At 45.8% G+C, this 12,265-nt stretch overlaps 1 protein-coding gene across 1 annotated transcript in view; it reads left to right on the forward strand.

Moving 5' to 3' along the window:
* Positions 1-2,573: 2,573 nt before the first annotated feature.
* Positions 2,574-12,265, forward strand: part of nxpe3 (neurexophilin and PC-esterase domain family, member 3) — a 50,764-nt gene continuing 41,072 nt past the window's right edge. The window contains exons 1-3 of the mRNA XM_059650254.1: positions 2,574-2,642; positions 2,952-3,030; positions 9,732-9,823. Of these exons, the coding sequence (XP_059506237.1) occupies positions 9,820-9,823 (4 nt within the window). The 5' untranslated portion in view covers positions 2,574-2,642; positions 2,952-3,030; positions 9,732-9,819. The remainder of the gene's footprint in view (positions 2,643-2,951; positions 3,031-9,731; positions 9,824-12,265) is intronic.

Below are 12,265 nucleotides of genomic sequence, written 5' to 3' on the forward strand. Positions count from 1 at the left end.
TTGTTGAGGGTGAGGATGAGTTCGGCTAGGCGGATGAGGGTGTTGGTGGAGGGGGACCGGTCGGGTCTGCGGGACAGGAAGAAACGGAGGGCCTTGAGGCCATCTGCATGGGAAATGCAGGTGTATAGGGAGTGGACATCCATGGTGAAAATGAGGGACCAGGGAATTGGAAGTTCTGGAGGATGGTGGGCGGAGCCAGGTTGGGGAACAATGAGGTTGGAGGTTGTGGGTGGGAGGTCACTTAAGGTGATGAGGTTGTGGATGGTATTGGAGATGATGGTTTGGTGCTCGGGGGTGGGGTCATGATCAAGGGGGTGGTAGGAGGAGGTGTCGGAAAGTTGGCGTCTGGCCTCAGCAATGTAAAGGTCAGTGCGCCAGACTACAACTGCGCCTCCCTTGTCTGCAGGTTTGATGGTGAGGTTGGGGTGGGAGCAGAGGGCTGCCTGTTCTGCCGGGGAAAGGTTGGAGAGGTTGAGGCGGTTGATGTCTCACCAGCTTCAAAATCTCCCCTCCCTCCACTGCATCCCAAAACCAGCCCAGCTCGTCCCCACCTGCCTAACCTGTTCTTCCTCTCACTTATCGCCTCCTCCCACCTCAAGCCACACCTCCCTTTCCTACCTACTAACCTCATCCTGTCCCCTTGACCTGTACATCCTCCCTGGACTGACCTATCCCCTCCCTACCTCCCCACCCATACGCTCCTCTCCACCTATCTTCTCCTCCATCCATCTTCAGTCCACCTCCCCATGTCTCCCTATTTATTTCAGAATCCTCACCCCATCCCCCTTTTCTGATGAAGGGTCTAGGCCCGAAGCATCAGCTTTCGTGCTCCTAAGATGCTGCTTGGCCTGCAGTGTTCATCCAGCCCCACACTGTTAACAGAACTCTACTGCATGACAACCCCCACCCACCTGTTGTGTTTCTCTGGTACTTCTTTTTTCAGAACAAACCTACCTGGTCAATGGGCATTCCATCCAACACCTTCACCATTCATGTCCTTCACCTCCAAAGCACAGTGGCAGCCATGTGTATCATCTACAAGATGTGTGATAGCAACTCACCATTCCCTTGATAGGACCTTCCACCCCTGTAAGCACTACTCTTTATAAGGACAAAGACATGAGATTAGTGGATACACCACCATCTGCAATGTTCCTGCCAAACCACATACCTTCCTGATTTGGAGTTACGTTGCTGTTCTTGTACTGTGCTGCATTAAAATCCTGGAATGCCCTTCCTAATTGCATTGTGTGTGCCCCTACACCACAAGAACTGCAGTGGTTCAAGATGGCACTTCACTACCAGCTTCTCCATTAAGGGTTTGGCAGTAAGTGCTGTTCTAGTCAGCAATGTCCCTATCCCACGAACAAACTAAAATGTAAGTTTCTGATCCTCTTTGAGATCGAGTGCCAACTTTAGGTGGGAAGGGATTTGATTACTTGGAATGTAGATATCTGTGCTTAGACCAAGGGGACTGATCACATTAGCCTGCTGGAAGACTTGGCTTTAGCGAGAATACTCGGGTTCATTCAGCTGCTTCACCTTAGCCTTACAAAAAAATTTTGCAGCTGAGATCTCTATCAGGGAAAACAATCATTTTAGCTGTTGTTCTCACCACCTCCGTCCTCACAATGAGGTTGGGCTTATCAAGCAGAGGTACTTCGCGACAATTTCCTCCTACTGTGTCTTTGGAGGAAACTCAAGACTTCCGGGTCTTACTTTTGTCATGTTGAGTGTGGACTGCGAAAGTGCAAATATTGGAATGGTACGTCCCATTCCAAAATGCAGACTACTTTTAGTTGGAAAAGTATACAGTAGTCAACGTTAAAACAGAACGGCATTAAAAGTTTGGCAATGTGGGTCATTAAAATCCCATGTAGACCCACGAGGTAAGAGAACCCAGCACCCAGTGTTAACGAGTATGGTGGAAATAATGCAGATTGCATTTCCGTTATTCGATCAACGGCTAATAACTTATCAAATGATTGCAATTTACGCATGACCTTTTCTTTCATGGTTACAACAGCAAACGATATATCTTGCAGGGGCAGTGTGATGATCTTAACTGCAGCTGACGAAGAGCCAATGTGAATTATTTTTGCTATAAGCACAAAAACGAGCAGGATAAACTCAGGAGATCTGGCAGCATTTGTGGAGAGACAGACATAGAGTGAATGTTTCGAGTTCGGTATGACTCTTTTCAGATCACATTTGCAACCGCTGGTTAGCATCAACCTGATGGGTCAGTGGGCAAACATCTGCCGAGATCATTTAAAACGGTTTTGGTATAATTCTATTCCAGTAACGTCAAGGACAATTAACCACCATCGCTGCACATTATTGAGACCGGAGCAACATCATTGACAGGGATGGAGCAGTGGAAGGTTATAGTCTTATTGGACATTGATGTTGTCAATCATCAGCGCCATAGTCTAATTGGACTGGCGGCGTACGCTTCAACACGCTGAATGGATGCGGTCTTCACAGGCCGGCGGGCTGCTGGATGATGATTGGTTGGAAGAGAATTTAATCAACCGTGAGGGGGCGCAGCGCAGTTGCGAGCTCGAGCAGCAGTTGGAGACAGGTCGCGACGGTGATAGTGTTTTTTCTTGCGCAGGATTTGCTGCTGTTATCTTTTCACAGTAATTATCTTGGGGTGTGGGTGGGAAGGAAGGGTTTTCATTGCCTGTGGTTACCTAATCAGAAAGCCTAATCATAGGTCGACTGCATAGTTGCATTTTTTTTTCCAATTCTGGCTGGAAGTTTTTATTATCAATTCCGAAAGCGGGGGAAGGAAACATTAGTGAAAGCTTCGCGAGTCTGTGTGCAAATGCAAGAGTTAATAACGTGATCATAATAATGTGCTTCCTTTTTCCTTGAAAAAAAGGAAATGGGGTTAATATCTGACGTCTAGCTTTGACTTTTTCTCCTCATTCCTGGTCTGGTGACAGCCTTGCTGCAGCTATTATGTTTTCCACACGTTGATTCGTCCGTAAGGAAAGATTATGTGCACCCCCTGGTTGGCTTTAGGTAAGTACGTGCTATTTCTACTGTTACTTGAGCCAGTACTAAATTTCATAATACAGATATGTTTTATGTTTGGTTAGCTATGCTGTTGTCGTTGGTCTGTCAAATCGTAGACAACCAGTCACCTGTAATGGGCTTCTGTACTCCCACGCTATTAGTTCGTGACCCTCAATGGTTCCATCCTAAACCCCCATCACCTTCTGTTTTTCTTCTGCCATTCCCTTTGACCATCCCATCTCAAAATGTCAAGTCCAATGTGCCTTGGTTTTTTTCCCCAAAGGTTGTGCTTGATATTTTCTAGAGGGGTATGTTTTAGATTTCTGGGAGTCATCTCCTCCTTCTTTCCTTCTTTCTCCTTTTCCCCCCCCACCCCCCCACCCCCCCACCTAACCTGCACTCCCTGGACTGACTTTTTTCCCCCTCAACTCCCCACCTAACCTCACCTTTCACTGGCTCCACCCCTGCCTCTTTAACTTGTCTGTCTCCTCTCCACCCATCTTCTCTCTGCCTCCACCTCTCTCCCTATTCATTTTAGAATCCCCTTCCCCTCCCCGTTTCTGAAGATGGGTCTAGGCCCAAAACGTCAGCCTTCCTGCTCCTCTGATGCTGCTTGGCCTGTTGTGTTCATTTAGCTCTGTCTTGTTATCTCAGATTCTCCAGCATCTGCAGTTCCTACTATCTCTGAAACATACAACTGGGTCCCATGTACTTACCCGTTTAGAACAAAACTGGCAATTACCCTACTCGTTGTAACTGACCAAATAGTATAAATTCCAAGCAGAGTAGAACAACATTGTTTTGTTGGAGGGCTCACTGATGTTACCGAGCATGGTGATAAAACATCAGAATGCGAACAAGCCAGCTCAGCGAGCAAGACAACCTCATCATAACTTGAGCTCCAAATCTTTGGTAACACTTTAAGAAAATGTGCTTTCCACGCACCAAAGAGGTCACAATTTGTGCCTCCAACAATCACTGCACTTTTAGTAGTCCACAATATGCCAGCCATTTTGTGATAATGCATAAATGTAAACATGAAATAGAACTGTTCAATATGAAACAATCCAGTTGGCACAGTGATAATGGGAACTGCAGATGCTGGAGAATCCAACATAATAAAATGTTCGGCTGGATGAACACAGCAGGCCCAGCAGCGTCCCAGGAGCACAAAAGCTGATGTTTTGGGCCTAGACCCTTCATCAGAGAGGGGTATGGGGTGAGGGTTCTGGAATAAATAGGGAGCGGGGGGGAGGGGGTGGGGTAGGCGGCCCAAAGATGGAGAGAAAAGAAGATAGGGAGGGGATAGGTCCGTCCAGGGAAGACGGACAGGTTAAGGAGGTGGGATGAGGTTAGTAGGTAGAAGATGGAGGTGTGGCTTGGGGTGGGAGGAAGGGATGGGTGAGAGGAAGAACAGGTTAGGGAGGCAGAGACCAGCTTGGCTGGTTTTGGGATGCAGTGGGTGGAGGGGAAGAGCTGGGCTGGTTGTGTGGTGCAGTGTGGGGAGGGGACGAACTGAGCTTGTTCTGGGATGCGGTGGGGGAAGGGGCGATTTTTGAAGCTGGTGAAGTCCACATTGATACCATTGGGCTGCAGGGTTCCCAAGCGGAATATGAGTTGCTGTTCCTGCAACCTTCGGGTGGCATTCTTGTGGCACTGCAGGAGGCCCATGATGGACATGCCATCTAAAGAATGGGAGGGGGAGTGGAAATGGTTTGCGACTGGGACATGTAGTTGTTTATTGCGAACCGAGCGGAGGTGTTCTGCAAAGCGGTCCCCAAGCCTCCGCTTGGTTTCCCCAATGTAGAGGAAGCCACACCGGGTACAGTGGATGCAGTATACCACATTGGCAGATGTGCAGGTGAACCTCTGCTTGATATGGAAAGTCATCTTGGGGCCTGGGATAGGGGTGAGGGAGGAGGTGTGGGGACAAGTGTAGCATTTCCTGCCGTTGCAGGGCAAGGTGACGGGGTTGGAGGGCAGTGTGGAGCGAACAAGGGAGTCACGGAGAGAGTGGTCTCTCCGGAAAGCAGACAAGGGTGGGGATGGAAAAATGTCTTGGGTGGTGGGGACGGATTGTAGATGGCGGAAGTGTCAGAGGATGATGCGTTGTATCCGGAGGTTGGTGGGGTGGTGTGTGAGAACGAGGGGGATCCTCTTTGGGTGGTTGTGGCGGGGGTGGGGTGTGAGGGATGTGTTGCAGGAAATGCGGGAGACGCGGTCAAGGGCGTTCTCGACCACTGTGGGGGGGGGGGTTGCGGTCCTTGAAGAACTTGGACATCTGGGATGTGCGGGAGTGGAATGCCTCATCGTGGGAGCAGATGTGGTGGAGGAATTGGGAATAGGGGATGGAATTTTTGCAGGAGGTTGGGTGGGAGGAGGTGTATTCTAGGTAGCTGTGGGAGTTGGGCTTGAAATGGACATCAGTTACAAGCTGGTTGCCTGAGATGGCGACTGAGAGGTCCAGGAAGGTGAGGGATGTGCTGGAGATGGCCCAGGTGAACTGAAGGTTGGGGTGGAAGGTGTTGGTGAAGTGGATGAACGGTTTGAGCTCCTCTGGGGAGCAAGAGGTGGCGCCGATACATTCATCAATGTAACGGAGGAAGAGGTGGGGTTTGGGGCCTGTGTAGTTGCGGAAGAGGGACTGTTCCACTTAACCTACAAAGAGGCAGGCGTAGCTGGGGCCCATGCGGGTGCCCATGGCCACGCCCTTAGTCTGTAGGAAGTGGGAGGAATCGAAAGAGAAGTTGTTGAGGGTGAGGACGAGTTTGGCTAGGCGGATGAGGGTGTCGGTAGAGGGGGACTGGTCGGGCCTGCGGGACAGGAAGAAGCGGAGGGTCTTGAGGCCATCTGCATGCGGAGTACAGGTGTATAGGGACTGGACGTCCATGGTGAAAATGAGGTGTTGGGGGCCAGGGAATTGGAAGTCCTGGAGGAGGTGGAGGGCGTGGGTGGTGTCACGGATGTAGGTAGGGAGTTCCTGGACCAAAGGGGAGAAAATGGAGTCCAGATAGGTGGAGATGAGTTTGGTGGGGCAGGAACAGGCTGAGTACAGTGTTCATTACAACATGCTACACCAGAGTTTCATCCCCATTATAGTAGCTCCTGAACTCCTGCAGCCTGAATTAAGAGAGTTTACATTTCTTTGCAAATAATTCGTTCCATCAATTCCTCAGTCCCAACCTTGCAGTCCACCTCTTCTGCTGGTTCCACCTGGCCTTGACCCCTTTCACCATCATCTTCTTTCCTGCCACATTGGCATTATTTTCTGCTACTTTCACACACTACCATGTGTTTCAGCATTCTTGCTCACTTTTGCCATTCACTTCATCCATGCTGCTCTGATCGCAAGCAGTTTCTCTTTTTTTTTTATTTTGCTGCGATAAGCTGATTGGTGAGAGACAACCAGTCTGTAGTTGGAGAGCATCTTCTCGCCAATTCTGCCCAGTCTCCTTAAGACTAGGACTTATCTGATTGTTCAGCCTTGTGATCTGTGAAGTTTTTTCCCAGGTGTCTTGGTGGCTTTTGAGCATAAATTTACCCTCCGCTCCTGTGTATTTTAAGAGTTGGTATGTGTATTCATGACACCCAGTTCTGCCTCCTGCCTGCCTCTCTGGATGCCTCTTACTTGGCTCCGATTTTATTGTGCAGAACATCCAGTACTGGAGAAAATGTGTCTACCATCTAAATATTTTGTCTTCAGAGACAATGGGAACTGCAGATGCTGGAGAATCCAAGATAACGAAGTGTGGGGCTGGATGAACACAGCAGGCCAAGCAGCGTGGATGCTGCTTGGCCTGCTGTGTTCATCCAGCCCCACACTTTGTGCTTTTAAATATTTTGTCTTCATTGCTTCTGTAAACTTTGTTCTCTACTCAACAACTCATTCCTGATTTGCAATATCACATTTTAGTTCTGATGCTGTATTTTAGGAAGGAAAGCAAAAAGATTCACAAGAATAGTTCTGGGGTGGAGGAATTTTAGCTACAATGGTAGATTGGAGAAGATGGGGGCTGTTTCCTTGGGGAATAAGAGGCTGAAAGGAAATTTGGAAGTATTCAAAATCATGAGGGATCTGGTTACAGTAGCTAGGAAGAAAGTTTCCACTTGTGGTGTCATCACGAATGAGGGCACAGATTTAAACGAATTACATTTTTTTTTAAAAAGTCAAAATGCTATGAATTTTGCTTTTCCATGGCAAGTGGTAAATGGCTGGGCTACACTGCCTGTGTGTGTGTGTGCTGGAGCAAGGTTCGGTCAAAGCTTCCTTACGGGTGACAAACGTTCTTCTGAAGTAGAAGGATGTGTGGGTTTACCAGAGAAGGCAGGAGGATGGCACCAAGATAACTGCATTTTTGGCTGATGAGTCCAAAGGGTGTCCTCTTGCACTGTTTCTGCAAGTTGCATGAGATTCTAAATGTGACCTCCTAAGCTGTTTTATTACTTAATGGAAAATTGAATGAAGTATTCAAAAAAAAAGCAAAAAAGAGAATTCTTTGCATGAAAGAACATAAGTTTTGAACAAGAAGGGAAGTATATACTATGGTTTGCATCCAATGGCGATGAGATAGTTATGAAACACTGCAATAGGCATATTTAGCTACCCAAAATAATTTGTTCAAAGTGGTGAAGACATTGTATAGAATGCATTCCGTAATCAAGCAGGCAAATGAAAAATTCGTCATGATCTGAAGGGTGATGAAATACAAAAGTGAGAAAGCAGTTAGTTCAGCAAATTAGACCAAATGAGATAGTGGGTTTAGTTTTCAGCTAGGAAAAATCCCCTGCTGAAGAAGGGATACAGTGTGGATTCACCAAAATGATACTGGCATTGAGTATAGGTTACACAAAAATGCTTTGTGTTCTTGAGTGTCAGGGTATTTGCAGCAAACAGTCTCCTCAGATCGTAGAATCATCCGAATCCCTACAGTGTGGAAACAGGCCCTTTTGGCCCAACACTTCCACACTGGCAGTCGGAAGATCTCACCCAGACTCATTCCCTAGTAGCCCACCTAATTGACACATCCTTGAACACCACGGGCAATTTAGCATGACCAACCCACCTGGCATGCACATCTTCGGACTGTGGGAGTAAACCGGAGCTCCTGGAGGAAACCCACACAGATGCAGGGAGAATGTCCAGACTCAACGCAGACAGTTGCCCGTGGGTGGAATTGAAATCGGGTCCCTGGTGCTGTGAGGCAGCGGTGCTAACCACTTACCAGGTAGAAGGATCCAGAACAAGGGGGATTTGTTTTAAAATTGGAGAAGTTAGCTGAGTGAAGTCAGGAAGCAATTTTAACATAATGGGGAGTCTAATTTGAAACTCTTGTTTTGGAGATGTGTAGGTGATGAATCATTGAAAGTTTAGTGAGATTGAAGAATTTTCTGATACAAATGATATGTAAACTTTGATTTTTGAGGTACAGGTCATCTGTAATCTAAATGTATGATGGAACAGGCTTGAGGAGGTAAGCAACTTGATTGTTTCCCTTTAGTATTTTTCATTTGTTTTATGTTTAAATTGTGAAAATGGAAAAAAATCAATAGAGAGAGAGATGGAGGAGAAAGTAAGTGGTCTAGGCTGTACATATACTGTGCTTAATATTTATTTCAAGGTCAAGAGGGGTGTCCAGGAAACTAACTGTCTGGTTCAACCTCAGGCAGTTGTCCGGAATGAAACTGAGATACTTGCAGCAACCAAAAACAATGGCTTTGGTCTTCAACACTTATCCGATTTAAATATTAGTTCTCATCCCTATTGTATCACCAGGTAAATGAAGTGACAAATTAGAAGGTTCTAGGAAGAAAGTGGCTAAGTAAAGCTGGGTGGCATTGCTGGAAAAAGTAAATACTAGGAAGTAAATCTGGCTTAAATTATTAGGGAAGATAAATCAGAAAATGGTTTACTGAGAGTGGGGAAATCTGAAATTCTGGACTGTTTGAATATGAAAAATCTTTATGAAGTGAAAAGGGTTGCAGTAAAGAGGCTTGGGTTACCATCTTTCAGTTCTCAAATATACAAATTGTGATGTTTTTCATTATTGAATTTGCAATGTGAAACTCAGTACTCATTTTCATTTGATCAAATTTAGTAACCAAAGTTCACTTATTTACTTACCATGAGTATCCTGTCTATATGAAATCCATCTCAGTTACTTGTTTCACCTTGAGACATTGGGCTGGGTGTGCATGACCTGTGATGTTGGTTGTCATTGACAAGCCTACAGAAAATTTATTTTCCCAATATTCTGACTGAATTGAATGGGACTTCATCCCGGGGGCTGGATCCCCTTAAGTAATCAGGAAATCCAGATTGCCTGGACTGTGCATATGGGTATAGGGGAAATTGATCAGAGAGAGACAGTATAGATGATTATGAAGACGCATGGGGGAAATATAAGGGGCTGTGAACAGGACAATGGAGGTTGCAAGGAGGATGAGTGAGCGAGTGGAAGAACCACTTGGGCAACTCGACCAGTGTCCTTTGGGAACATGAGCTGGACCTTTGTAAGTGGCCTGACTCTGAATAAGCTCCTCCAGATCTGCACCGTAACTTAGAAATCACAAAACCCACCCTTGATCCTATGTGTAATTCACCTGCGAGGAAAATATGGTAAGAATCGGATGAAGATGTGGGTGCAGATTTCTGAAGTCAGGAATTAACCAGACCTTTCAAATGTACTTTTACCTTCTTTTGATTTCAGGTTCACTATTGCATTCTACTATTGAGCACAAACAACAAAGTATCCAGCCTGGAAGAATCGAATTCGAGGAAGCCAGCATGGATTTGTAATGGGTGAGTCATGAATCATGAGCCCTGTTGAATGTTTGGAGGAAGTGATTAACTAACTGATGTTACTTAAAAAACACAACTGTTTGTTTGTGTTTATGTAGCAGCTTTAAACATAATAGACTGTTGCAATGGTCTTCACAGGATTGGTATGAGACATAATTTGGTACCTCTTTCCCTAACAGGATGTTTCGTTAAAGCAGTTTTAGGGAGTCTCCTTGAAGGAGGAAAGTAAAGGCAAGGAAGTGAAGAGATTCATGTAGGAATTCTAGAGCTTAGAGTCTTGGCAGCTGAAGGCCACCAGTGCTGGAGCAATGCAAACCCAGTATATCCAAGGGATCAGAATGAGAGGAGTATGAATGAGTTGTAGGACTGAAATGGGTTAGAGGTAAGAAGGGGCACAGTAATGAAAGGATTTGAAAGCAAGGATGCAAATATAATGCTTGAGGTGTTGCTTGACTGGGAAGCCAGTGTAGGTTGGTGGGGTGATGTGATGCCTGAACGGGACCTGGTGCCGTCTACAGGAGTTGTAACAGATTTTTGGATGACGTCCAGTTCACAGAAGGTAGAGTGCAGGAATAGCCAAGACTTGAAATGCCAAAGGCATAGATGGGATTTTTGGCAAAAGATGGGTTGAAACATGGGTGAGGTGACATTGATAAAGTAGATTCCAGGAAGAATGCACTTGCCCTATAGAGGAAGTACAATGAAAAATCAAATTTGTGGTGAGGATAATTTTCAATCTTTTACAAGATTTTACTGACCCAGCCTGCATTTATTGCCTATACCTTGTTGCCCTGGAGAGGTGTTGGTAGGCTGCCATCTGGAACTCTTGCAGCCCATGTACAGAATATTCTAGACTTCTATTCTCTGGAATTCGGAGACAACAGGCTGAGGTATCAATTCCGTCAGGGGCTTGACAGAGCAGATACTGAAAAAGTACTGTTTCTGGCTGGGGATTCTACAACATGGAGCTGCAGGCTCACAAAATGAGGCTGCTTATTTAGCATAGGAATCAGGAGAAATGCCTTCACTCAAAGGCTTTTGAATCCTTGCACTTCTGTACTCTTGATGGCTATGGGTGCACTAATCTTGAATACATACAAGGGAGATGACAGAAGTTTAAAGGCATATGAGGATATTGCAAGATGGAGTATAAGTGGTTATGATATTACTGATTTGGCGTAGGTGCGATGGATGGCCAGCTCGGCGAGCAAGCCAACAACCTCACGCACTGTACCTGCACTCAGCCTCTGGGTTTAATAACAATGTCATCGTCATGGTAGCAGAGAGTAGCCCTTTTCTCCCATAACTATCGATACAAGGTAATCAGGCTAGGAAATGAAGCACTAACTGGAGAATTGGGAGGAATATAGGTATCATGACATCTCCAAGTGCAGCTGTGTAGGCTTCGAGAATGTGATACTAATGACTTGCACATGGAATAGAATAATTTCATGACATTACAATATGGTCATCTCGACGCAGTGTGTATACGGTCTGTAGTGCCCTACACCTGGGCGATGCCACCTATGTTACTACTGTCTGGGTTTTAGCACTGATCTCATCACAAGTTAACAAGGTGAAATGAAGTGATCTGTCACAAATCTGTACTTTGTTGCAGCCTTGATATATTTGTAGTTGATGATTGTGAGATCCCACACTAGTCAACAATGGATCTATGGTAATAGTGACTTCCATAATTGCTCTGCACCTTTTGTAGCATTAGGACCATTTTGACAATAACCCCTGCTGTAGCTGGATCCATTAGCCCTGGCTCCGGTGAACATATATGGGAAATATCAGAAACAGAACAGGCTCTTCAGTTAGAGGTAGTCAGTGATTTACATTGCTCACAAATGACCACTTTTCGTGCATATAGCGAAAAATGGAGGACTCCAACGAAATGGCAAAATCTGCCTTGCAACATCATTCAAGAGCACAATGTTACCCAGAAGAGCATGGTGTTTAAATACTCCAGTTCAAGGTGAGAGGAAATTAGGTTTTTGCCCTTGTGTAGCCCAGAAATCTTCATGAAGGCATGGTGGTATTTTGCTGGATTAGAAATCCAGAGTCAGATGATGCTCTGGGATACTGGTTCACATGCCAACACAGCAGACAGTGGAATTTTAATCTGGATAAAATATGCAATTAAAAGTCTAATGATGACCATTAAACCTTTCTTGTAGGAAAACATCTGGTTCACTAATGTCCTTGAGCGAAGGAAAACAGCTGACCTTACAAATCCAGCTGACCTGGCATATGTGACTCCAGATTTGTGGCAATGTGACTGACTCTGACTCTGACATGACCTACTCCACCACTGAATTATATGAACCTCTGTTGGGGTGGGAGGGGAGGGGAGGTTTGCGGTGATGGGTGGGAGAGAGAAAGTGAATAAACTAGATTGATCGCCTGGCATCAACTAAGATACCTGAAATGAGTTAG

Source organism: Stegostoma tigrinum, chromosome 12 (assembly GCF_030684315.1).
Source record: "Stegostoma tigrinum isolate sSteTig4 chromosome 12, sSteTig4.hap1, whole genome shotgun sequence".
NCBI lineage: Eukaryota > Metazoa > Chordata > Chondrichthyes > Orectolobiformes > Stegostomatidae > Stegostoma > Stegostoma tigrinum.